Below are 26612 nucleotides of genomic sequence, written 5' to 3'. Positions count from 1 at the left end.
AATAACATGGCCATCAGCAGTTACCACAGTAAAACGCTATCTTCTCTCCCTTTTCTGTGTCCATGTAGCAATTTCCAGCAAGGGCTCAATAGTGCCCAACATGGGTCAGTGCCCATCCCTTGGCCCAATCATTGTTGCCAGAGGCAGGGTATTGTACCTGGCAAGGTAACATGCCCATCCCAGTGGTCAGAGGACACCGTTCTGTTGCCAGAGGGGCAATAAGAAAACTTTTCAAAAAGTCAGAAAACAATGGCTACCACACACAGACCATCTTGGTATCTAATTATGGGCTCTTCTTGAATGTCAGGCAGAGGGGGCTGAACTTGACCGAGTAAGAAATGCAGGGTACAAGGGAGAGATCTATTGTCAGACTGGAGGCAGGCTGCTTTGGGAGGAACTGGGCAGGATGGAGTAGAGGTCAGTCTAAACATGTAATGAAGTTGTAAAGAGAGTATCGCACGCAGGAATGGAAGTGATTGGGAAGGCCCATCCATCCCCAGTCTTATCATCCCCCTAATAAAACTGCCAAACTTTATGAGACAAGACACGTAAAAAGATCCCTGATTTCCAGCCATGCATTAGCAGGACAATTCTTGAAGCCTTTGTGAAGGATTTCCGGAGGAAATGCGGTCATTTCCATCTTCCTCTAGATCCAATTCTGTCTGCAAGCTAACCGTGCAGAGGGCGGCTCTGATTCAGGACCTCCTCGGTACATGGTGGGGACCCCGCTGCGCCGCAAGGACCAAGGGAGGTCCTCGTCGACACCCATTTTAGGAACGCTGAGGCCAGTCCCGATACAGAGTTCTAGACAAGTTTCTCCTCGGAAGCCCACGGCGCTTCCTGCATCCAAGCCCCCAGCAAAAGTCCCCACCCCAAGCCAGACTCCCCTCCCAGCCCGGGCCACGGAGAGCCCCACCCAGCGGCGGCTGGGCCGGCCTCCGGGCCGGTTTAACTGGTTAGGGCTGAAGCCCGCGGTGCAGAAGGTCTGCGCCTCCGTAGCTGGGGAACAGGCTGCCCGAAGCGTGGACAGGACTACGTCTGCCCTTCTCCGGACCTCGACCGTCTCTGCCCCCAACGGTCCTCGCGGAGCTAGCGCGGGTAAGCGCGCGTCCTCCCGGCCCCCAGAAACTGCGCAGGCGCCGGCGGAGCTCTGGCGCGGCGCGTTCTCTCGCGCGCTCCCGGGTCTCCCCAGTTGGCCCCTCGGCCGGGCAGGCGCCATGCTTCCTGGGTGTTGTAGTGCGGCTCCCGGCGGAGGGCCGCCTGCGGACTGGGCGCTGGGTTTCCGAGGACTACCCATCCCAGCATGCCCCGCGCGGGGGCACAGGGCGCCGGCCCTGGACGGCCCCGGCCGTCAGCGCCGAGAGGAGGACCCGGGAAGCAGGGTGCAGCGGGAGGAGGGAGTGCGCGTGCGCTCTGGGCCGGCTCGCCGGGTTCTGTCCCAATCATTGTAAACAGGCGGAGGCTGGGGCGGGGTGGGAATGGGGCGCCCGAGGCCGGCCGGGGGCGCAGCGCAGAAGGCGGCCGCGGCGGCGGGCGGTCGCGAGGCGGCGGCGCAGGTCAGTGGCGGGCGGCGGGGCGGGTGGGGGTCGCGGCGGGGCCCCGCTGTCCGAAGCCGTCCGCGCGCCTTTTCGTGGCGTCTGTCAGGCGGTTGCGGGGCCGGGCTCTCGCGGGGCGGCTGGGCGGGGGCGTGGCTGCCGGGGGCGGCTGGTTCTGGCGGCTTGTCCGCGGCTCCGGTCCGCCCTGCCCGTTTCTCCCGCTCGCTGGTCGCGGCTCTTGGGTCTGGGCGGGGAGGGTGGGGAGCTGGGCCCTACCCGGGGCCCGGGCCTCGGACGGGGGAGAGGGACTCGGTCTTTTACATAATCGCGGCCGGGATGCTGACGGGTCTCCGGTGCGCGCCCGGTGAGGAGGGAGGGCTCGTGGAAGCGGCAGGGCTCCTGGGTGCTGCGAGGGCATCGGCAGAGCCGAGTTGGGAATTCTTTTCACAACTCCTTGTCAAGCGGGCTGGCGCCCAAAGGCTCTTATGGAGGTCAGCTGGGTGCGTGTGTGTGTGTGTTTATCGTTGTGAGAGTGAAACAGGTTTCGCCAGATATCCCACACCTCAGCCTTACCTGAAGTCCTTATGCTGCTTCAGGTTTGGGGATTCATGACTCCAGAGCCTCCGTCTTGAGCAAGCAGAGCATCTTTCCTCTAAGGCCTGATCTAATGCTTGAAAATAATTAAAATGTTAACTCGAGTTTTGAACGTGCAGGTGCAAATACCGTCGTTTGGACGCTGAGTTAACACACCGACGAGCCTCATTAGGAGAGCTTTCACTCAACGTTCTGTTGGGTGGAGCGGGCTTGTCCCCGCGCTGCAGTACTTTGGGTGGCAGTCCATCATGCTGGGCGGTAGTTCACAGAATATTCAAGTAGCGATGATGAGGAACAGGCCCACCTGTGGTTTGCTGGCCACGGAGGCAGCGCTTCTAAATGAATAAGTGGGTCTGGGAATGAGAAAGGTAACTTCACTTTCTGCCTTCCGAATTATCTTGGTGACTTGATAATTCCTTTCTGAGTATCTTCCTGAGAATGAGTGATTGCTGTAAACTGTATTGGCAAGTAGTAGAGGTAGGAAGGAAGTTAGTAGAAGGGTTTCCACTTTTCAAAGTGACCCATAGATGTAAGCGAGGTGGGCTAGTTTAACAGTGACCGTTGGGAAATAATTCTTTTAAACAGAGTATCTTGAAGCTATGCGACATAATTTACTGTCTCTTTAAAATAGTATTTCTCATTTTAGATCTTCCAGGGACCATTTCTCCCCTACTTTAGAAAAAACAGAAGTGGTATCAGCAAGTGCATATTAACTTTAATTTGTACAGGTGTTTGCTTGGCAAGGAGAGGTTGGGCCCAGAATGTAACGCAAAAGTATGTTCTTTCTTTTTTGAACGAAAATGTCTGATAGGAACTTAGGTTAGTATATGTAGAGGGAAAAAGGGAAAATGCAGGTCATTTAGTGTAATTTCTGTGCAGCAGGTACTGTGGAGACTTACAGATGCATGAGGCAGTGCCCCTGCCTTCAGGGTGGTAAGACTTTCTCACTTACTTGAACTTCCGCAAGTACAATATGTTTTTAAGGTTGCTTTGAGCGGAGGAAGGACGGAGAGTGCAGTGGGTGTTCAAAGGAGGCAGTGGTCTGTGTCTTGAGGGAAGAGGAGGAGAGACTGAGCAAGGGGCAGTGGTCAGGAAAAGCGTATGGGAGAGGATGAGAGCAGTGAGTATACAGGCTTAGAAAGGATGGGCATTTAGGCGGGAGGAGCAGTGTGAGAAGAGCGCGGGAGTCCGAACAGAGTGAGTTGTAGGATCTGCAGGTGCGGCTGATGAGGGCCGAGGGTGGTGGCAAGATGTGAAACTGGGGACGTAGGCAGAGACCAAATTAGGAGTAGTCTTGTAGACAGGTGATGTAAGTCAGCCTAACCTCGAAGCAGACAAGAGTCACTGAGACAGGATGAAGAAGAGGTCTAAGCCTCTCAACCCATTGTAACTCCTTGCTGTGTGTCAAGCATTGTATTAGGTGCTTTATACTTTATGTCCTTGAACCCGAAGAAGGTTTAGGCATGACTGAGGCAGAAATCTTGGGAAAGGAAAGGAAGGCCAAGGGAAAGTTGGACAGGAGGAGAGAGAGCATCGCAAGAACGGGAAGTTGTTCTCTGCAGCTGTAGGATTGGGCTTACAGGGTAAGTAGCATACGATAAGGGTGCACAGATCAGTCCTCAAGTACTTTGTGCTATTCTGAGGATTCTCGAGGGCTTTTCCTTTAGATAATAAGAGAGCTTATGGATTTTCACCAGGAAAGAGTCATGATAAGGTTTTCATTTTAGAAAGACCATGCTGGTTATTGTAGAGTATAGATTTCAGAAGGGATGGAGGGACAACAAGGAGGATGCAGGAAGACTGGTGAGGAGTTTTTGTAATAATTGAGGTGACAGGTAAGGGCCTAAACTAAGGTAGAATCAGTGGAGATGCAGAGGAATAAGTTAATAGCACAAATATTTAGGAGGCCGAATTAATAGAGTTCAGTGACACTTGGATTTGGGGAGTGAGAGAGAAATAGTAGGATAAGATGACTTGGATTTTAACTTAGGTGATTGAATAGACAACAAACGGTAAAGTATGCTGAGACAGGGAATTCAGGAAGAGGAGCAAATCTGGGGAGGAACAGTATTTTAGCTTTTGGATACACTGCATAGGAGTTATCTGTAAAACATCCAGGTAGAAGTGCTTGTGTGTGGGTTTGGAGCACAAGAGAAAGGTCTTGATAGGAGAGTCATCAAGCTATCTTATAGGTGGTTCCTGAAGCCTTTGATTTAGGTAACACGGCATAGGAAGAGTTTACTGATGGAGAATGGTCCTGGAAATAGGCGATGGAGGGCAATAGCATTTGAAGCCAGAGAGAAGAACTGGAAAGGGAAATTCCTATGTGTTGAGAAACGCTGAGAAATCATGAGGAGATGTTGTAGAAGCCCAAATGGGATCATTTCAAAAGGAAGCTATACTTCACAACTGCCTCTCCAGAAAAAATAAGAATAAAGGAAGCTGTATTTCAAATGCTTTGAGAACTCGAGTGAAACATGGATTTTTAGGAGTCTGTTGAATTTGATAACTAAGTGAGAGCAGTTTCTTAGCATCCTACTTAATGCTACCATTTGGGGAGGGAGCTAAGTTTGAGTTGAGTTAATGGGAGGTCAGAGAGTGGAGAAAGCAAATGTAGGTTATTTCAAGAATAAACAAATCTTAGCTGTGAAGGGAAGAATAGAAAGAAGTGTTAGCAGAGGGTAATAAAGGGTTAAGAAGGGAGTTTTAACTTGGCAAAGACTTGAGCCTGCTTTTCTTATAACAGCTTTATTGAGATATTCATATAACATAAAATTGATCCTTTTAAAGTGCACAACAATTCAGTGGTTTTTCGTGTGTTCAGAGTTGTGCAACCACCTCTACGATCAGTTTTAGAACCTTTTCATTACCCCTCTTCTTCATTGTCAGCCATTCACCATTCCCCCTGCTTCCACTCACTAGCAACCAGTTATCTACTTTCTGTTTCTGTGGTTTTGCCTATTCTGGACATTTCATGTACATGGAATCATGTATGTAATCATTTGTGACCGACTTTCTTTACTCAGCATCATGTTTTCAAGGTCCGTCTATATTGTAGCAGGTGTCAGTACTCCATGCCTTTTTATTGCTGAGTAATATTCCACTGTCTTGGTCATACCACATTTTGTTTATCTGTTCATCCATTGATGAACATTTAAGTTGTTATTTACTTTGTGGCTATTATGAATATTCCTAGTGTGAATGTGCAAGTTTTCGTGTAGAAATATGTTTTCATTGTTCCTGGGTATATACCGAGGAGTAGAATTGCCGGGTCATGTGGTGACTTTTATATTGAACAGTATGAGGAACTGCCAAACTGTTTCCCAAAGCAGCTGCACCATTTCACTGTCCAGAGTAAGGACTCTGATTTCTCCATATCCTCACCAACACTTGTTATTTTCTGGTTTTTAAAATTTTAGCTATACTGGTAGGTGTGAATTGGTATCTCATTGTGGGTTTGATCTGAGTTTCCCTGGTGGCTGATGGTGTTGAATATCTTTTCATGTGCTTATTGGCCATTTGTATATCTTCTTTGGAGAAATAGTTATTCAAGTCCTTTGCCTATTTTAACATTTGTTGTTCATCTTCTTGTTGTTGAGTTGTAAATGTTCCTTTACATATCCTGGATGCTGGACCCTTATCAGTATATATGATATGCAAATACTTTCTTCCATTCTCTGGGTAGTCTTTTTACTTTCTTGTTAATGCCCAAGGCAAAGGTTTTAAATTTTGATGAAGTACAATTTATTTTTTTTGTTACTCATGATTTTGTTATCATATCTAAGAATCCATTGCCAGATCCAAGGGCTTGCAGATTTACACTATGCTTTCTTCTAGGAGTTTTATTCTTATATTTAGTTCTTAGTTCTAAAACCTTAGTTTAGGTTTTAGTTCTTATATTTCGATGTTGATTCATTTTGAGTGAATTTTTGTATATGGTCTGAGATTGGGTCCATTTTTTGTGTGTGGAAATCTAATTATCCCATTCCCATCTGTTGAAGTGACCATTCTTTCCCCATTGAATAGTCTTGACACCCTTGTTGAAAATCAATGGACCGTAGATGTTTGGGTTTATTTCTAGACTCTTCAGATCGACTGTATAGGTCAATATATTTATCCTAATGCCAGTACCACGTTGCTTTGGTTATGCTAGTTTTGTAGTACCTTTTGAAATCAGGAAGTATGAGTCTTCTAACTTTGTTCTCCTTCGTTATTTTTTTGTGGCTATTCAGGGCCTGTTGCAATTCCATATTAAACTGAGGATCAGATTTCCATTTCTGCAAAAAAGGCTGTTGAAATTTTGCCGTGAATCTATAGATCACTTTGAGTTACAGCAATACATTGTTGTCTTAATGATACTGAATCTTTCAATCTGTTAAAAAGGGGTTTATTTAGGTCTACTTTAATTTCTCTCAGCAGTGTTTTGTAGTTAGCAGTGTATGCCTCTTTCACCTCCTTCGTTACATTTATTCCTGTTTTATTCTTTTGGCAGCTAATGACCAGTCATTAGCTGACCAGTAAGCTAACAGAACAGAGGCTTCAGCTAATGATTGGACAGAGATTTCCTTAAACATTTAGTACCAAAAACATCTCCCGATATTTTCAGAGGGGTGCTGTACATCTCTTGGGGGTGTACCTTCAGTACTCAACCACGTTACAACTCTGTCTTAGCTTTCATTTCCTGTTTGTACAGAGGTCAAGGTCATCCAGAGGTGAGGGTGGAGGGCTTTCTCAGGTAGGATAAACTCAGTGAGATCCACCGGAGACACATCAACTAGTTTAAGGACAAAGACAAGGAGAGAATTTTCAAAGTAGCAAGAGAGAAATGACTCATCACATACAGGGGATTCTCAATATCATTATCAGCTGCCCTCTCATGAGAAACGGTAGAAGCCAGAAGGCAGTGGGATAACATAGTCAAGGTATTGAAAGGAAAAAACTGCTAACCAAGAATTCTTCGTCTGGCAAAACTCCTGAGCATGTACATAGCCCTGCGCGCACACGTTTCTCCTAGATTTCCAGGAATTTGTTGAAGCTTTTCAAGGTCCTTGTTCCCCAAAACACCTCTCAAGGTTTTGGTCCTAGTGTTTGCCCCAGCTGTTACCTGATGCTTCAGGTGGTAGCAGCTAAAACCTCTGCCAGCCCCCTAGTGGCCTTACCCCGGGGGTGGTGGTGGTGGTGGTGGTGGTGGTTCTGAGTTAGCAGCATTTAGGTGAGATAAAGCAAGCCTTTTCAGCAGGTAGGTCTTCCAGGGAGCCTGGAATAATAATTTCAGTTTGTTTGCAAATGAGGTTTGTTCTGCTGAACCAGTGCTGGGAATGTGGGCTGTTAGTTTCAAGGGTGCCACTGATCTGGGAAGCCCAGGATAGGACTAGAGAAAGTTAAATACCACAAAGTTCTATGTTCTTAAGGAAGATTCAGCTGTTTTTCTTGAATAAGTGCTCCCTGGATTGCTGCAAGCTTTTGCTTAGTTTCCAGTGTTGTGAAAAAGTTGATTCTGACCAAGTTTAGGTGCTTTTATGGAGGGGTGAACTTTTGGAGTTCTTAAGCTGTCGTTTTACATCACTCCATCTGTTTATTTAGTACTCCATTTATTTTTAGGCTGCCTCTGTCACTATAGTTCAAGTGAATTTTTTGTAGACAGCATATAGTTGGGTTAGTATTTTCTCTTTCTGTGTTCTTTGCTTTTTTCCTAAGGACTTTGAGGTGCTTGTAGAGATGTAACATAATAAAGGTTTTTTGGCTATCATAATCAGTGCTTTGCTTACTTTTGTGTATTTGGGGGCTAAGGTTTTTTTTAAAAAATTTTATTTATTTATTTATTTTTGGCTGTGTTGGGTCTTCGTTTCTGTGTGAGGGCTTTCTTTAGTTGCGGTGAGCGGGGGCCACTCTTCATCGCGGTGCGCCGGCCTCTCACTGTCGCGGCCTCTCTTGTTGCGGAGCACAGGCTCAGTAGTTGTGGCTCACGGGCCCAGTTGCTCTGCAGCATGTGGCATCCTCCCAGACCAGGGCTCGAACCTGTGTCCCCTGCACTGGCAGGCAGACTCTCAACCACTGCGCCACCAGGGAAGGGGAGCTAAGGTTTTAACAGTGAATTGCTAGGTCAGAATATTAATTTTTGGTAGGTGTTGCTAAATTGTCCTTCTAAATGTAACAGTTTGCACTTTTACCAGTAGCGTGTGAACGTGTCTCTTTCTTCACACCCTCCCATTGTGGGGTATCAAACTTGTTCATCTTTAGAAAATTGGTGGGTAAAAAAGAGCATCTTTTAAATTCCCTGTTTTTTCATTTTAAAAGTATTTGTGTGCTTCATGTTCAAATCCTCAACCGTTTTTCTTTTTTAAAAATTAATTTTGAAAAGTATTTGTCATGTCTAGTGCCAGTATTTTTTCTCTAAGTTTCTTCTTGGCTTCTTACATTTGTTTATGGTGTTTTTTAAAATGTGCTTACGATTTTGCGAAGGTCTTTTAAAATGGGGGTCAAGGAAGGAAAAAGCAGTAAAACTCTTCCTTTTTCACACTTTTATGGGGTGGGGGAGGATATAGTTTATAAAATCTCAAGTTTTGTCCAAATATTTTTATAATGTTTTGTATAGTTAATAGCAAAGTTAAATATTGATTAATAATTATTATTGCTACTTACTGAGTACCAGGAATACCATTTTGTTTAGTCTTGGCAGTGCCATGCCAGGTAGATGTCAGTATTTACAGATAAGGAAGCCCAGCTTATGAAGGGTGATGGTACTTACTCAAGCCTACGACTGTGCTGTATTACTTCCTGTTTACTGTATTCTCTCTCCATCAGGGTATCTCCCAGTTTCTTTACTGAGGAATGGGGGCCTGGGTGAGATGGAAATAATATGATTGTGTTTTCCTCAGCCATTAAAGATACCACTGAAGAGACCACACCTTAATATTTTCTTGTATATTCTTCCAGAGGTGTTTTATACACATACAGGCAAAGAATGTGTAAACATGTATACATTCTCTTCTAAACAGTCATGATGTAAATTGTGGAACAAGGCATTTATTTGTTGAGTGCTTACTATCTACCAGGCACTAGGCCTGTTTCTTTACATTTGATCAGTTTGAGTGAAGCCCTTCAAACTGATCACCTTGAAACGTTGTACAGATATTTAAATATGAAGCTTTTGCCTAAAAGGTAACTAAAAACAAAAATGCTAGTAGAACTCATTTGGAATTGCTTCAGAGCTGATACCTTGATGTAATGAAGCATGACCCTTCATTCTCAATTGAAGGTTAAATTAATTCAAAAGCACTACAAATTGAAAGCCAGATATTGTGACAGGTTGAGAATACAAGTGCATGCCATTGCCATTGTTTAAAAATGAGGTATGTTTTTCAGTTATAAAAACAGTGTTTTTGTGTGATTGGGACTTTCTCCTTAATCTTTTTATGAATAAGCTCTTTCGCCAACCTGCCAGTGATAGGTGCCTTTAGATAAATATATTTGGATAAGTAACTACTCTTGAGAAAAAGGAGGGAGAGGGAGATGAAGGAAGAAAGCTCCCCTCCCCCCCCCCCCACTGGGAAGAAAGCTTTTAAAGGAAAACTCATAAATTGAAGCTGTAATTTTAAGATGTTAGCAATTTTCAGTTGTTCCTTCCAAAGTAGAAATAGCGAATAAAGAACTTTGACTTTCTAGGGAGTTTCCTGGTGGCCTAGTGGTTAGGATTCCAGGCTCTCACTGCCATGGCCCGGGTTCAGTCCCTGGTGGGGGAACTGAGACTCGCAAGCCGCGTGGCATGGCCAAAAAAAAAAAAAGAACTTTGACTTTCTGTGGAAAACTATGGGAGAAGAAAGTGTGAATATAAAAATGAAGAAAAAGCTCACTGAAGTCCATTTTGTTATCCCCCTAGAATGGTAACAAGCAATTAAAAAGCAGCAGATACCATGCTACATTTTTCAACTAAACTTAGCATTTTAAGAAAATGAGCATATTATGACATCAGATTTTGCTTCCTCAGGTTACTGTTTTTTAAAATTCAGACTTTATTTTTTTAGAGCAGTTTTGGGGTCACAGCAAAATTAAGAGGAAGGTACAGAGATTTCCCATATGCCCCCAGCCTCACACGTGCACAGCCTCTCCCGTTATCAGCATCCCCCACCAGATGGGACGTTTGTTACAAGTGAGGACCTGACATTGACATGCATTGCCACCCAAAGGCCATAGTTTACATTACAGTTCACTCTTGGTGTACACTCTATGGGTTTGGACAGATTTATAACAACATGTATCCATCACTGTGGTATCATACAGTATTTTCACTGCCCTAAAAATCTTCTGTGCTCTGCCTGTTCATCCTTCTCTCCCCCTCCTCCCCCACCCCTTAGCAACCATTGATGTTTTTGTTCTCTCCATAGTTTTGCTTTTTCCAGAATGTCATGCAATTGGAATCATCTGTTATGGAGTCTTTTCAGACTGGCTTCTTTTACTTAGTGATAGGCATTTAAGTTTCCTCCATGTCTTTTCATGGCTCGAGAGCTCATTTCTTTTTAGTGCGGAATAATATTCCATTGTTTGGCTTCTAGCACAGTTTTATTTATTTATCCATTTACGTACCAAAGGACATCTCGGTTGCTTCCAAGTTTTGGCAGTTATGAATAAACATACTTCTGTAAGTTAGCTGCTGTCAACATCCATGTGCAGGTTTTTGTAAGGACATAAGTTCTCAACTCCTTGGGCAAATACCAAGGACATGATTGCTGAATTGTATGGAAGGAGTATATTTAGTTTTGTAAGAAACTGCCAAACTGTCTTCCTAAGTGACTGCACCGTTCTGCATTCCCACCAGCACTGATAAGAGTTCCTGTTGCGCCACATCCTCGCCAGTGCTTGCTGTTGTCAGCGTTTTGAATTTTGGCCATTCCAGTAGATCTATAGTGGTATCTCATTTCTTTCTTAAGGTCATTTTTTAAAAAATTTGAGGTATAATTGACATGTAACGTTATATTAGTTTCAGGTGTGCAACATAATTATTTGATATTTGTATATATTGTGAAATGATCACCACAATAAGCCTAGTTAACATCTGTCACCACACATAGTTACAAAAAAATTTTTTTTAACAATTTTTTAAAAATCTAGATTTATTTTAGTCACGTTCATTGTTGTTTTAGTTTGTAATTCCCCAGTGATATATGATATGGAGCATCTTTTCATATGTGTATTTGTCATTTGTATATCTTTTTTTGGTGAGGTGTCTTCAATTAGCTTGTTTTCTTATTGTTGAGTTATAAGAGTTCTTTGTGCATTTTGGGTAATAGTCCTATATCAGGTATATTACAAATATTTTCTCACAGTCTGTGGCTTGTCTTCTCATTTTTGGTCTTAAGTCTCTTAATTTTTAAGTTCATCCCCCCACTCTTCCTCCTTCCCCTCTCTTTTTCTTTGGTATTAACTAAAGAAACTAAATTGCATATCCCCAGATTTTGAGGCTTAATCAGATTAAGTTTTCATTAGTTTATTTTTGCGAGGCTGGTGTGATTTTCTCTCTTTTTTGTCTGTGTTATTAGCAGTCATTGATCATTGCCAGTATCTATTTTTAAATTGCTTATTAAGTGGTGACAGTCTTTTATTTCTTTCTTTATTAGATGGAAGATTTTGATAGAAAGAAACTTCACTGAACAACACTTTGTATAGCAGATTCAGGATAAAATAAATGCTTCCCCCCCCATTTACCAGTTATTCCAAATAATTACATGGTTCTCTAGCATCCTCCAAAGTGACCAATGAATTTTATTTTATTTTATTTTAGTATTTTTTTTTTGTGGTAAGTGGGCCTCTCACTGTTGTGGCATCTCCCGTTGCGGAGCACAGGCTCCGGACGCGCAGGCTCAGCGGCCATGGCTCACAGGCCCAGCCGCTCCGCAGCATGTGGGATCTTCCCAGACTGGGGCACGAACCCGTGTCCCCTGCATCGGCAGGCGGACTCTCAACCACTGTGCCACCAGGGAAGCCTGAATTTTATTTTTGAGTATCATTATGAACTCATGGATTTAAATATACTTGATACTTTATTTCATGGCAGTTATTAATTTTATTGGCACTAATATAGTCCCATCTTTGGCCAGTGGAAGCTTCTTCTAGTTGACTTCTGAGTCCTTTTGTCTTGATTCCAAGCATCTTTCATAACGTCTTTCTTTTGTGACACGATATTTCAGCCTCATCTTATACATATCTTGTTCTTAGACCTGGTGTCAGCCTAATGGAAATGCTTAATAGTATGCTGAATTATGTTGTTAGGCCCACACAACTAAATTCGTATTTATGGCTTGGCAATTTAGTAACCATTTGAAAAAATAGTACACGATAGCTGAAAGAGAAAATAAATTATTTCACTCTTAAATAACTAAAATTAGTGGTCTGTGTGTGCCTATTGGACACCACACAGCTTATAATACTTTGCAATCAGATTGGACAGCACCACCCCTTATTTCTTGTTCCATGTTGATTTTTTTAAAAAATAAATTTATTTATTTATTTTTGGCTGCATTGTGTCTTCGTTGCTGCATGTGGGCTTTCTCTAGTTGTGGTAAGCGGGGGCTACTCTTTGTTGTGGTGCGTGGGCTTCTCATTGTGGTGGCTTCTCGTTGCAGAGCACAGGCTCTAGGCGCGTGGGCTTCAGTAATTGTGGCACACGGGCTCAGTAGTTGTGGCCCTTGGGCTTTAGAGTGCAGGCTCAGTAGTTGTGGTGCACGGGCTTAGTTGCTTTGTGGCATGTGGGGATCTTCCCAGACCAGGGCTCGAACCCGTGGATTCTTAACCACTGTGCCACCAAGGAAGTCCCCCATTTTTTTTTTCTTTAAATCATAGCTACCCCAGAAAACCCAGCTTCACAGAGGTATGCTGTTGAAAGGAATGTGCACAGTCTAATGTTGAAACTGAACTTCTTTTAGCTGGTAGTTTGTACAGTGTCTGGCAGATGTTGAATACCGCTCTGTTTCCTTCAAATGTAAGCTCCCCGTGGCCGGGATGAGTTTGCTTACAGTGCTCTGGGTGCCTCCGCACACTGGGAACCATGGACTAGATACTTTTACCCAGTTTCTGTTGTAACCAATGGTGTGCATTTTAAAAATTATTAAATAACGTTTGTTGGTCTCCCCCGGCCCCAAGTTAACTTCTAATTTACTATTTACTTGAGAATAGATTTTGTGATTATGAAATGTGGCAGGAAAGACACCACCCTCCCCCCCAGCCAAAGGATATATCATTACTTTAAAAATGTGCTGTTTTACTGATAATACCAAATGATATTTATTGTTTTTTTAATAAGAAAACTTTTTTTTTGTCCTCTGAATTAGAGTGACTGCTGATGATAGCACCTTTGATTTTGTGTAAAGGCAATGTGGACTTTTCTCCCCATACTTAATACATATACATACTCTTTGATTTGGAGAGCTGTATGTAGAACTGGATTGTGTCCTCTGCAGCCTTTCATCCCAGGCAGAAGGTGGGATTATTTCTGGCTGCTAGATCCTGTATGTTTTGGCTGCTCATTTTCCAGCACCTGGCATTCTGATCCTCAGAGTTTGAACGTTCACTTAAATAATGGACATAATCTGTGCCCTTTAGATTTCTGTTTCATCTGGACATTGATTTTTACATTTTGCATTATATCAGTGTCCTAAAATAACTTGTGAATTTTTCTGTTTTCTTATCAGTCATGTAAAAGTTATTGTCAGCCTTAAAAAGACATTCATACGTTCGTATTCATTATGATGAACTTCGGAATTTCAAATCTTTTAAACTGATTTTACACACATATCTTGTCTCAGGCATATTGTTTTAATCAGTGACACTGAGAATGTTGAGTGGAAAACATTAAATCACTATGTCATTCAGTGAATTTCTGTGAGTGGCATGTGAGGTGCTAATTGAAAGTTTATTTGTTTGGATAAGCCCCTGGGGGTAGGGGAGAAACTAAAATAAAGATTAAATTTGATGATCTATAAGGAGAGTACAGAAAAGAAACAGTAACCCAAGAGTAAAATCTCTACTGAAGTATAGACCTAAGCAAATGCTGGAAGATTTGAAAGGACTAATTATGTAACAGCCTAATGGGCTGACAGTTGGTCTGTGGGAGTGTGCATGAGAAATTACTCAGTCCTGTAACTGTGTATACTGGTCTGCATCACGGGGCACACGCCATAAACCTCGCACATATTTGCATGGCGAGGATTTCACCGTGAATGATAGGAAACCCTCTAAACCTTATCTGCCTCGTCTGAAGGATTATTTGTCTCACCTCAGTTTATAAACTTAACATTTTTTTCTTGGACAGTAATATTCATGTTTTAAGAAAAATCCCTTGATGGGGATTTCTCTTTGTATACCTGTTCCCTAGAGCATATAAAACTGTCTCTAAATGAGAAGAGCAGCTTACTGGGCCTCAGTGGTTTGTAAAACAGTGTGGTTTACGCGGAACACCTGCCGTCTTTCTGGCAGTCTGGGATTTCGGTACCCGTCCGGCGGAGAACACCAGTGTGACCGGGCTCCACGGGGACCTCAGGCTGTGAGTGAGGAGCTGCCCAGCACACGGTGCTTCACACGTGTCCCTGTGACTCCACTGCCCGGGGACTCCCGGGAGCGTGTGCCTGGTTCCTTGTGCCTTTTCCTTTGTTTTTTTGCTTTGTGTTCTTTCTCTGTAATAAATCGCAGCCGTGAGCATGACTGTGTGCTGACTTATGTGAGTCCATCTAGAGAATTGCCGACCCTGCGGGTGGTCTTGGGGACCCCCAGCCCAGTTTAAAGACTTGCACTATTCCCCGCCTCGCTCCTGCACCCCTCTCGGTCTTAGTTTTTTCCTTTCAGCTATTTTTTTTTGGTGTTTATTTCCTTTATCTAAATAATATCCTTAAGCTGCTGTTTTTGAAGATAGCAGTTTTGGATGTCTTGTGTTAACCTAGGTGTTAGGGTAGATGAGGATTTGGGTGTCTCAGACCTTCGCCGGGCCCCCTGCCCCCAGCCCCCCAGCATCATCCTGCCCTGCACGGTGTTTGATTCTGTCAGCACCCATCGTTTTCATGGTGATGATCATACAAATACTGTGTAACCCTGAGCCAGGCAGTAGACTACAATTTCATTTTCTCATCTACCTTTTCCTTTTTCTTAGAGTTAATGGTTATCTCTTATTTTTATTTGCTTTTTACTCTGTTCTCATGACAGATATATTCCAAAAGCTCCAGCGGTTCTTTACCAGGTCTTACTCTTCTTTTCCGCAGTCAGATGTCTGTGACTCCCTTTGTCCTTGGAGCTCTTCTTCCCCTGGGTCACAGGGACTGTGTCACTAGCTGATCACAGGCCTGCTTTTCATGGGGTTCCTTGCTGCCCATCAGGGTCTCATTTCAGGGCATCAGGATTCTTGAACAAGTGTACGGGGGTAGTACAGTCCTTGCCACTGTGTGTCTGGAACGTCTTTATTCTACCTGTGCACTTGAATGGTCCTTGGAACTAGCTGTCTTGTCAGAGGTTTGAAGATATTCCTTTATTGTCTTTAAGTTTCCAGTGTTCTTGTTGACAAGTTGATCGTGATCCTTTGTATGTAAGTTGCTTGCCCTCTTCCCTGCCTGCAGGAGTCTTTCAGGATCATCCTTCTGTCCTCTGTACCCCAAAACCTCATGATGTGCTTTGGCGTGGGTCTCTTCATGTATGGTGTGGGGCGGTCCCTTGTGATCTGGACACTCTTGTCCTTTAATTCTGAGAAAATTTGAAGAATAAGAACGTACTGGGCGTGCAAATACTGCTTACAAAGTTGGACATTCCCAGATGGTAGGTTAATGCTGGTTAGTGTTCAGTATGTGAGGTACTAATGAATCAGTGTTTGGATTCCCTTGTAGAGATTTGGGTTAGAGACTTAATTTACAGATTATTTTTAAAAACCGTAAAAATGAGGAAAAGCTGCTTCCAGTGACTTATAGCCTGGTATTTAATAAAGAAAGTTTATAAATACTGGATTTGCTTAACTTGTGAGCTAGTTAAGCAAGCTATGGGTTTTCTGGACGAGGCCTTTTTCTGTGTTGAATTATCAAGTTTAATAAATCATTGGAGTTATTCTCAAAAGCTCATTTCAGGAGACTTTAATTTAGCAATCTGTCTTTCCTACTTATATTGTTTTGTCCCTTTGCATGGGTGAATGATTATTATTATGTGTGCTGATTAATAGTGGTGCATGAGCAGAAAAGACTATTTTAAGAACAATGCATATCCTAGTTCTTTGGAGGAGTGGATGTTTTTAAGCAATTATTAAGTTTGAGTCTAGTTTTATGACACTTTTTTTTTTGGCTTTACCTCAGTTATAACTGTCATAACTGTTCTTTTTATGTGAAAAATTTCATTTCAACGTTATAATTTTGGGGGGTTCTACAGTAAAATTCCAGATGTATGGTTTTTGCTGTATACTTTTAATAGTTTTTGTTAGATATTGCAGAAGTAACCTTTTATATCTTCAGTTTTCTCTGGAGAGAGATTTCGCACAGGTACCAGCCACAGGCTTTCAGTTGAGAAAGACTGGAAGTAGACATTCCTGTTGTAGTGATTTTGGGTGTGGGGGGAGGTGGGATGCTGAAGGTAAAGGTGGGAGTAGCAACGTTTGAGAAGGAGAGTTCATATTTTTTAATGGCTCATGATCATCTCTATATAGCTTCCATAGCTTTTTTTCCCCCCATCTGAGGGATTTTATTGATGTTATTAATTTATTTTCAGTGATATGCACAGTTTAATGTTTTTCTGTGACGGCTTGGGTGGATCTAGAGGGCATTATGCTAAGTGAAATAAGTCAGACAGAGAAAGATACCGTATGATCTCACTTGTATGTGGAATCTAAAAAACAAGACAAGCAAAACAAAATGAAAATAGACTCATAGATACAGAGAACAAATGGGTGGTTGCCAGAAGGGAGGGAGGTGGAGGGTTGAAATAGGTGAAAGGGATATTAAGAGGTACAAACCCCCTGTTATTAAAAAAAAAAAAAAAAACCTCCAGGGATGTAACATGCAGCATAAGGAATATGGTCAATAGTATTGAAATGACTTTGGGGACAGGTGGTCACGAGACTTACCAGGGTCCTCATTTCCAAACGGATGTAAATGTCTAAGCCCTGGTACACCTGAAGCTAATGTAAGAGTGGTGTTTCAATAGAAGAAGTTTCAACAGATGTATACGTGTATGTAGCCCACATGCCTGTCAAGAGACAGAACGTAGCCATCAAACCAGAAAGTTCTCTCGTGCTCCTTCGTGCTCAGTCCCTGCCTCTCCCCCACATCCCCACAACCACATGCCTCGATTCTTTTGACAGAGGTGAGTTTGCCCGTTCCAGAACTTCCTATAAATAGTCGCACCTTATGTAATCTAGCGTGTCTGGTGTGCTGTCTTTTGAAGTTCATATGTTCTCTTCTATGTATGAGTAGTTTGTTCATTTTAAAAAACGCTAATATCCCATTGTGTGAACATATTACAGTTTGTTTATCCAGTGTTGCTGGAAATGCAGGTGTTTCTAGTTTTTATCTGGTATGAATAAAGTTACTTGGATCATGTCTGTGCATGAACATATGTTTCCATTTCTCTTGGGTAAATGCTTAGGAGTGGAATTGCTGGGTCATATGGTAGGGGTTCAACTGTAAAAGATGCTGCCAAATATTGATGCTTTTCCAAAGTGGTTAAATGGTACATTCCCACCAGCAATATATTTAACTTTCCAGTGCCCCACATCCTCACCAATGTTAGGAATTGTAGTTCTGTTTGAACCTTAGCCCTTCTAGATGGTGTCTGTTGATAGCTCATTGTGGTTTTAATTTCCATTTCTTTGATGTTTAGTGATGTGGAGCTTTTTTGTGGGCTTATTGACCAGTCATATATTTTCCTTTGTAAATTGTTTGCTCAACTCTTTTGCCCATTTTTGTTTTGGATTGTCTGTTTATTGTTGAATTGTAGGAGTTCTTTATATATTCTGGGTGTAAGTCTTTCGTGAGGCGCGTACACACAGACGGACACACACATACACACAGTAAATTGTTCTCAACGTCTTTGCCTTGACTATTCATTTTCTTCATAGTGTTTTTTTTTTTTTTTTGCAGTACGCGGGCCTCTCACTGTTGTGGCCTCTCCCGTTGTGGAGCACAGGCTCCGGACGCGCAGGCCCAGCGGCCATGGCTCACGGGCCCAGCCGCTCCGCAGCATGCGGGGTCCTCCCAGACCGGGGCACGAACCCGTGTCCCCTGCATCGGCAGGTGGACTCTCAACCACTGCGCCACCAGGGAAGCCCCATAGTGTCTTTTGATGAGCAGAAGTGTTTGCTTCTGTTAAAAAGTCTACTTTGTCAATTTTTAACTTTATAGTTAATGCTTTCTGGTCCTGTCTGGGATATTCTTCTCCCAAGGTCTCAAAAATATGTTTTATTTTAGAAGTTTTACAGTTTTTAGCAGTTAAGTTCTCGTGTCTGTGATTTATCATGAATTACACTTTGTGGGTGATGTGATGGAGGAGCTCACCACCTCTCTTCCCCACATGGTTATCCATGCCACTTGTTGAAGACTTTCCTTTCCCCCCGAATTCCTTTAGAACCTTTGTTGACAACCAGTTGACTGTGTACATGTGAGTCCCTGTGAATTTTCTGTTTTGTTCTTCTAACCTGTCTGTCTGTCCTTGCTCCAGTGCCATGCTGTCCTGATTACTTTTCTGTGGTGTTTGGCTGGAGTAGACCACTATTATCTGAAAGTTTTCTGTCTGGCAGAGCTGTCCCTTTCTGGTCGTTCAGCTGGAGAGGGCAGGCTTCTGTTGTTGTTTTTATCTGAGCCCGCCCGTCTGTCTGGCTTCTTTTGCTCTAAGTCTGAGACGTAGAGACAAAAAGAAAACTCAGGGACCAGTGTTGGTCCTCGGATCCCGAGGTCCCTAGCCTGTCTGCCTTCTTGCTCTACCTGTCAGTCTGTTGTCTTCTCTTAGCTGTGTTCACCAGGAGGAATAGGGATACATATTCTTTCTTAAATGTTTACAAATTTACATCATTTCTCCTTTTGCCTCAGGAGTAGGAATTCCTAATTTTTTAATTTGTTTTATTTTCTTTCCTTTGGCTATTTATGCTGAAATTTACTGTGGACCATTCGAGGCCTCCCTCTTCTGCCCTCTTATTCAGCGAGGTTCAGGCTTGCTGTGGCTCTCCAGTGCTCAGAACAGTCCCAGCGCCAGTGTGTTCTTTCCTCTGAAATCGCCCTCTATTCGGGCCTCACTCCTTCCTGTGTGCAGATAGCCGCTCCCCTTCTGTTCCTCCCAACTGTGGCTGAGTCAGGTCAACAGCTATTTCTCTGGAGTAGTTTTTGCAAGATAATCTGTTCAGTGCGTCATGAACAAAACTCTCTTCTTTGTCAGTTCAGTGTGGAGACTGAACTGTAAGTCACCAGCTGCTGTAGCAGCACAGAGCAGGGAATGGTCCAAACCCGCCTGGCATTCTGTTGTTCGCGGTCCTGCCCTCATTCCCCTTAGCCCCAGTGTTGTCACTTCCTGGCCTTGGACTTGGTGATGACCCATGTGTGGTGCCTGAGCCCCTCAGCTTGGCTCCAGTTGGCTCTCAGTTCAGAGCCACCTTGTCTTTCAGTGTCTTTTGTGTTGCTTCTTCGTGAAACTGCTCCCGTCCAACTTGTCTTCTTGCCGTTCTCATAACAAGCCCCACATTTCTGCTTGTGTCTGTAATGCCCTGCTCCTCCTGGCATGTGTGCCCTCTTGTGTGTGTGTGTGTGTGTAGAGGGCAGGTTACTGGAAAGAATGTGTGTTTCGAGTCAAGCAGATCCCAGTTTTATCTCTTGCTGTGTGGCATAGGGTAAGTTACTTCACTTCTCTGAGCCTTAGTTCTGCAGTTTGTAAACATGGAAAAACAGTTTTCTCACAGGACATATAAGGTTAGTTAATGTATATGAAAGTTCCTGAAGCCACAGGAACTCAAATAAAATGTGGGTTTCCTTTCTTTATTTCTGTAATTAAAAGTTGAGGCTAAGGGCTGGTTCATTTCTTCTCATCTTTGTGTCATTAGCCGACACAGCCTGTTGAGAACATAGAAGAGACTAATTAGATTGTTAAGTAAACAAACATCTGACTACTTCCTGTGCAGCCTGTGCTGTGTGAAATGCTAGGACTCGCGAATTATTGGGCAAGACGGCCCTGTGCTCACAGGTCATTAAAGCCCAGCAAGGCATGTGCAGCGCTGGAGGTGTGCTCCGCGCATTCTGCGGGCACAGGAAGGGGGCATGGCTTAGACTGGGTGGGGTGGGCATGAGGGGGGATTCCTGGAGAAAGTGTGGCTGGTACTTGATCCTTTTTTTAAAACATTTTTTTTTAGGTATAATTTACATACCATAAGATTCACCCACTTAAAATGTCAATTTACGGTTTGTAACCATCACCACAGTCAAATCTAGACCGTTTTCATCACTCCAGAAAGATTCCTTGTGCCCATCTGCAGGCTTAATGTTAAAAGATGAGTATGAATTGGCCCTACAAAGATCCTGGAAGGAGGGCTGGGTTCCAGGGCGTGAGGAAGACAGCATGCAGGGAGGCGTATGACATGGGTCCGTGGGGACAGGATGCCCGTCAGTGGTCTGTCTGTGTCGAGCTATGCTCCTTCCCCGCACCTGTGCTTTGGCTTCCCGGGTCTTTGGACCTCAGTTTCCTCACCTGTGATGTGTAACTGATAGGCTGGTGGGATCTTGGCTCTCTTTAAACTCTCAAACCTGGGCTGGTCAAAACCATCCCTTCAATTAAGGGAAGAATAGAATGTACTTTTGAAAAATAATAGGACTTCCCTGGTGGCGCAGTGGTTGGGAGTCCGCCTGCCGATGCAGGGGACACGGGTTCGTGCCCCGGTCCGGGAGGATCCCACGTGCCGTGGAGCGGCTGGGCCCGTGAACCATGGCCGCTGAGCCTGCGCGTCTGGAGCCTGTGCTCCGCAACGGGAGAGGCCACAACAGTGAGAGGCCCGCGTACTGCAAAAAAAAAAAAAAAAAAAAAAAAGCCAGTCAGGGCCTATGAAGAAAACCTAAAAAATTACAGTGATGCTTACAGCTCCTTTGATGGAATTTTTCCTGTTTAATGTTTTTCCTGACTAGACAAGCAGTAATGTATACTGGGTATAAAACTTATGAAATGCAGAAGAGTAAAAAGATCACTTATAATCTTATAATTCACAGATAATTATTTTTAAAGTTCCCTTGTTCTTACAGTTTTTTGCATATGTTTATTTAAAAATTGATATTGTGCTATAAATAAAATTGCTTTCCCCACACTATTAAATATTGTCAAAAACACAATTTTTATGAGACTAAAAAAAGTGGCCTGTTCGTTTAAAAAAAACCCCAATAATAGTAATACAAGTAATAGATGGGCATGGTAAGGCTCAAAATATGTAGAAAGGATAAAATAAAGAAATCTTTCTCTCCCCCCCCTTTTACAACTTCCAAGAGTTAACAGTTTTTAACTATTTCAGAAGTTGCATGTTGTGTGAGTTTATATTCCATTATTTGGATCAATCATAATTTAACTGATCTTCCATTGATAGCCATTTAGATTATGTTGTTTGTGCTGTCACAGTGCTAAAATGCGTATTTTCATGTACACATCTTTGAATTCTTGTAAAAGTATATCTGAAGGATAGGTTCCTAAAAAGAGGAATTCTTGGATCAAAGAGAGCACATTTAAAATTTTGATAGGGACTTCCGTGGTGGCGCAGTGGTTAAGAATCCACCTGCCAATTCAGGGGACACGGGTTCGAGCCCTGGTCTGGGAAGATCTCACATGCCGCGGAGCAACTAAGCCCGTGCGCCACAACACTCTAGAGCCCACGAGCCACAACGACTGAGCCCACGCACGTAGAGCCCATGCTCTGCAACAAGAGAAGCCACCGCAATGAGAAACCCACACACCACAACAAAGAGTAGCCCCCACTCGCCACAACTAGAGAAAGCCCGCACGCAGCAACGAAGACCCAGCACAGCCAAAAATAAATAAATAAATATATTAAAAAATAAAATTTTGATAGATATTGCCAAATTGGTTTTCAAAAAAGATGGTGCTGGTTTACACTTCAGCCATCAGTGGATATTCTCCCAAATGTTTGATCACATCCTTACCAACACTTGGTATTAATCACCTTTTTTGTTCTTTGCCAGTCTGCTGTTAGAAAAATGGTACCTTATTTTGTTTTTAAAATTGTAATTGTACTTGAACATTATTTTCATGTGGATATTAGTCATTTTTCTATAAACTGCTTCACATTCTTTGTGTAGGTGTCTTGATTTGTTGAGATTTTCATTGATTTGTGAGAACTCTTTGCTTTTTAGAGAAATTAGCTCTCATAATTTACACATCTTTTTACACATTTGTTTGTCTTTGTTTATGGTCAGAAATAGCAGTCTTATCACTTGTGTTTGTGGATTTTTAAAATTGCAAAATCACCTTAGAAGTGAGTGCAAAGAGAAACAAGTGATTCTAATAGTTTTTCAAATTAATATCATGAAGGCATTAAAGAGGAATAAGAACTAATCCAAGTAACTTTTAAACACAGTACTGTGTACCATCTGTCTAATGAAGAAAAAAATGCAAACAAATCTTGAACTTTTCTTACATTTGTCCTTTGGGTTTTTTTATTCTTTTTTTAAATTTATTTTTTATTGAAGTGTAGTTGATTTACAATGTTGTGTTAATTTCTGCTGTAGAGCAAAGTGACTCAGTTATACATATATATACATTCTTTTTCGTATGCTTTTCCATTATGGTTTATCGCAGGATGTTGAATACAGTTTCCTGCGCTGTACAGTAGGACCTTGTTGTTTATCCGCATTTCTTTGTAGTGTCCATTCTAGCGAAACTAGTGTGTGTGTATTTTAGGACTGAGCAAATGAGGGTTCCATTGTTTCTTTCAACATAATTCCAGTCCAAGATAAAATAGCTGTTATCCACATGTGAATTGTCCAGTGCAGTATAGAGCTATGGCTAATGATCTGTATATATAACTTTAATTGGTTTATAAATTTTGATACTGAACTATTCATGTGTAGTTATATTAACAGTCTTCTTAATTTATTATTCATGGTTGTTTGGCCATAACTTAAAAAAAATTAGGATTTTATGTTGGATAGCAATCCAAAATGAAGCCCATTACAATGGTGGGTTCTTTTTTAGAGGAAACTCTGTGTCCTACTTTGAGAACCCACTTTCATTTGGTTCATTTTTTTCACACTTGAAGATCCAGTGCTTTCAACCAACTCTTTGAGAACCGAAATGTGTGGTGCGCGAATGTAACTTGAGATGGCAAAATGAACAACTATTTTTAAAGGGGGGTTGTGAAGAAAAATATTTTTGATTTGTAAATGCAAGATTAGTTGCTGTTTTGTGTGTGTGTCTGGCGCCCTTATGTCTTGGTGGTCGTTGGGTGACTGTGATGTGCTCTCTCCCTCTGCAGGGGTGATGGGCAGGTAACAGACGCCCTCCTCACTGTCGTCAAGGAGGCAGCATGACCGAGTGCTTCCTGCCCCCCACCAGCAGCCCGGGTGAGCACCGCAGGGTGGAGCATGGCAGTGGGCTCACCCGCACCCCCAGCTCTGAGGAGATCAGCCCCACTAAGTTTCCTGGATTGTACCGCACGGGCGAGCCCTCGCCTCCCCATGACAGCCTCCATGAGCCTCCCGATATAGTGTCTGATGATGAGAAGGACCATGGGAAGAAAAAAGGAAAATTTAAGAAAAAGGAAAAAAGGAGTAAGTGCCATTTTCTCTGTGCTGTAGCTAAAGTTTAGATAAATTTCTACTCTAATTATGTGTACCTGCTATCTTGTAGAAATATATCCAAAGACTCTTGTTTTATATTTTCTTTATTTTTCTGCATCTCAGTTTTTGTATTTTAGGGTGTTATTCTCACAAATAAAAATACTGAATTTCCAGAAATGGTGAAGTTTTCTGGTGGAGGTTTCTTAAATTTTAAATAAAAGTATGAAAAGTAAATATTGAAATTTTGTCCTTATACAGTCTTACTCTCTTGGCGAGGTTGTGTAGGCCAGTTGGGGTACATGGTGAAAAAAGTATGTATTTGGTTTCTTAAGCAAATGCCACCATGCGTTCCATTTATGATTCCTGTTCTGTAAGGATGAATCATTTAGACATAGCTTTTTAGCATGTTAAAAGCAAATCAGGTGAGTTATTTTAAGTAAGTGTGATTTTAGTTTCACGGTATTTTTAAGTTAATTTGTATTTGAAGCATAACATTTGGATAGAATGCACAAATTGTGTACAACTTGATGAATTATCACAAACGGATACACCTGTGCTAATTACAAGGCTCTGGAAATAGAGCATCATCAGCATCCTAGAAATTGCCTGTTGCCCCTTCAGGGGGGACGCCCAGCACATCTGGACACTGCCTCATTTTGGACTTTTGTACATGCAAGTAGATTTCCTTTTGTGGGTAGTTTCTTTTGCCCAGTGTTATGTTTGTTAGATTCATCTGTGTTATTCCATATGGCAGTAATTTGTTCATTTCTATTGCTGGATTTTGCACTAATATACTAGAATTTATTTTTCCATTCTACTGTTATTGGTCATTTGAGTTGTCTTCAGTGTGTGTTATGAATCGTGCTTCTCTGAACCTCATTGTCCAAGTTTATGCATTTCTGTTGTGTGTGTGCCTGGGAGTGGAATTGCTCACAGGCCATGCTCATTTCAGTATCTGTAGATCCTGCAAAACAATTTCCAGAGTGCTTGTACCAGTTGACATTCCCACCAGTGGTGTCTGAGAACTCCAGTTGCTTTCTGTCATGGTATTATGCCCTTAAGACTTCTGCCATTCTGGTTGGTGTGGGGTTTGTGGTATTGGTACTTTAATTAGAGGGAAATGTATGCAATACCTTTAATTTTTGTTATAAAATAGCTTGTGAGGTAGTTGGCTAAAGAAAAGGAGAGTTTTAGATGTTAAAATAAAAAAGAACAGTGAAACCAAACTAGGATAACTCTAATATTGATACTAAGCAGTTATCAGTGTGAAACCAGGGCTTCTGACGCAGGGAAGTGGCCACCATCCCGAGATTAGGGAGTTTCCTGGTTCTGTTCTCCCCAGATGAGGCTTCAGTCCCAGCTGCCATCTGCAGAAAGAACTTAACAGCTGGAGACAGGAGAGCAAAGTGTGATGGGGATGACGGGAGCGTCTGAACAGTAGTGCATTTCGTGTCATGATTGGAGATTGCTTCACATTATAGGAACCAAATATGAAGAAACCTAAGCTAAGTAGAGTGTAAGTTAGAGGGCCTTATTCAGCTGATGAGAGAATGCTGTGCATTATATAGGGATTCTCTCCATTAGCCCTCTGTGTAGATAATACATAAATTAAGATAATAAATGATTATTTATAATAATTTGGTTTGCAGAAATTCCAATTGCACGTGTGTATAAAATAAAACCAGTTTCAAGGGTAACTGGCTCTCTGCTCGTCGCCCTCTTGTGGTCAGGAGACGTCACGGCAACGCCTCATTTTAGCTGGGAAGCCATTGAATGAATTGCTGAGAGTACCAGGAGGGCTTGGCCATGGGGTGAAAAGCTAGGTAGCTAGGGCCAGGTGGCACTTCTTTGTCTTGTTTTCAGACATTGAAAATGGACAGTTTGACATTCAGCAGACATCTGACTCATGCTCCCTGCATTTCTTTGGCAGCTGAAGGCTATGCCGCCTTTCAGGAAGATAGCTCTGGAGATGAAGCCGAAAGTCCTTCCAAAATGAAGAGGTCCAAGGGGATCCATGTTTTCAAGAAGCCCAGCTTTTCTAAAAAGAAAGAGAAGGATTTTAAAATAAAAGAGAAACCCAAAGAGGAAAAACATAAAGAAGAAAAACACAAAGAGGAAAAACATAAAGAGAAAAAGTCAAAAGACTTGACAGCAGCTGACGTGGTTAAACAGTGGAAGGAAAAGAAGAAAAAGAAGAAGCCAATTCAGGAGCCAGAGGTGCCTCAGATAGATGTCCCGAATCTCAAACCCATCTTTGGGATTCCTCTGGCTGATGCAGTGGAGAGGACCATGATGTACGACGGCGTTCGGCTGCCGGCCGTCTTCCGGGAGTGTGTGGATTATGTGGAGAAGCATGGCATGAAGTGTGAAGGCATCTACAGAGTGTCAGGTATGGGGCTCGCGCCACATGTACTGGTTTTTAAAGGTTAGCTTCACTTCCACTTTTCAAAGGAAGGGAACAAATACTCACTTGTGAGGAAAATTGTGACACGGGTCCTAAACCTCATTCATTCATTGTGTGTGTGTGTGTGTGTGTGTGTGGTGCCCCTCACCTGGGTGCCTCCGTGAGGCTGGGCGTTGGAGGGTGGTCAGCAGGGAGGAAGGACATCTGGGTTCAGGACGCTTCTTGGCCACAAGACACAGTTACTGACAGTCGTTTAAGTATTTCCTGAGTTCAGCTGAGGGATGCACAGTGTTCTTGCTAAATGTTTAGGTT

At 42.7% G+C, this 26612-nt stretch overlaps 1 protein-coding gene across 6 annotated transcripts in view; it reads left to right on the top strand.

Moving 5' to 3' along the window:
• The first annotated feature begins 951 nt into the window (after positions 1–951).
• RALBP1 (ralA binding protein 1) overlaps positions 952–26612 on the top strand; it is a 44117-nt gene continuing 18456 nt past the window's right edge. For 2 of the 6 annotated variants that reach the window (XM_019920645.3, XM_019920649.3), the window contains exons 1-3: positions 1409–1556; positions 23593–23887; positions 25827–26285. In XM_019920645.3, coding sequence (XP_019776204.1) covers positions 23644–23887; positions 25827–26285 — 703 coding nt within the window. In that variant the 5' untranslated portion in view covers positions 1409–1556; positions 23593–23643. Of the gene's footprint in view, positions 1099–1407; positions 1557–1919; positions 2027–23592; positions 23888–25826; positions 26286–26612 lie in introns of those variants that run through there. The other 4 variants (XM_019920644.3, XM_073790527.1, XM_073790528.1 and 1 more) reach the window with 4 other exon arrangements.

The sequence above is a fragment of the Tursiops truncatus genome, chromosome 13 (assembly GCF_011762595.2).
Source record: "Tursiops truncatus isolate mTurTru1 chromosome 13, mTurTru1.mat.Y, whole genome shotgun sequence".
In the NCBI taxonomy this organism is placed as follows: Eukaryota; Metazoa; Chordata; class Mammalia; order Artiodactyla; family Delphinidae; genus Tursiops; species Tursiops truncatus.
The sequence above is the reverse complement of the archived record's forward strand: the minus strand, read 5'-3'. Positions and strand labels throughout refer to the sequence as shown.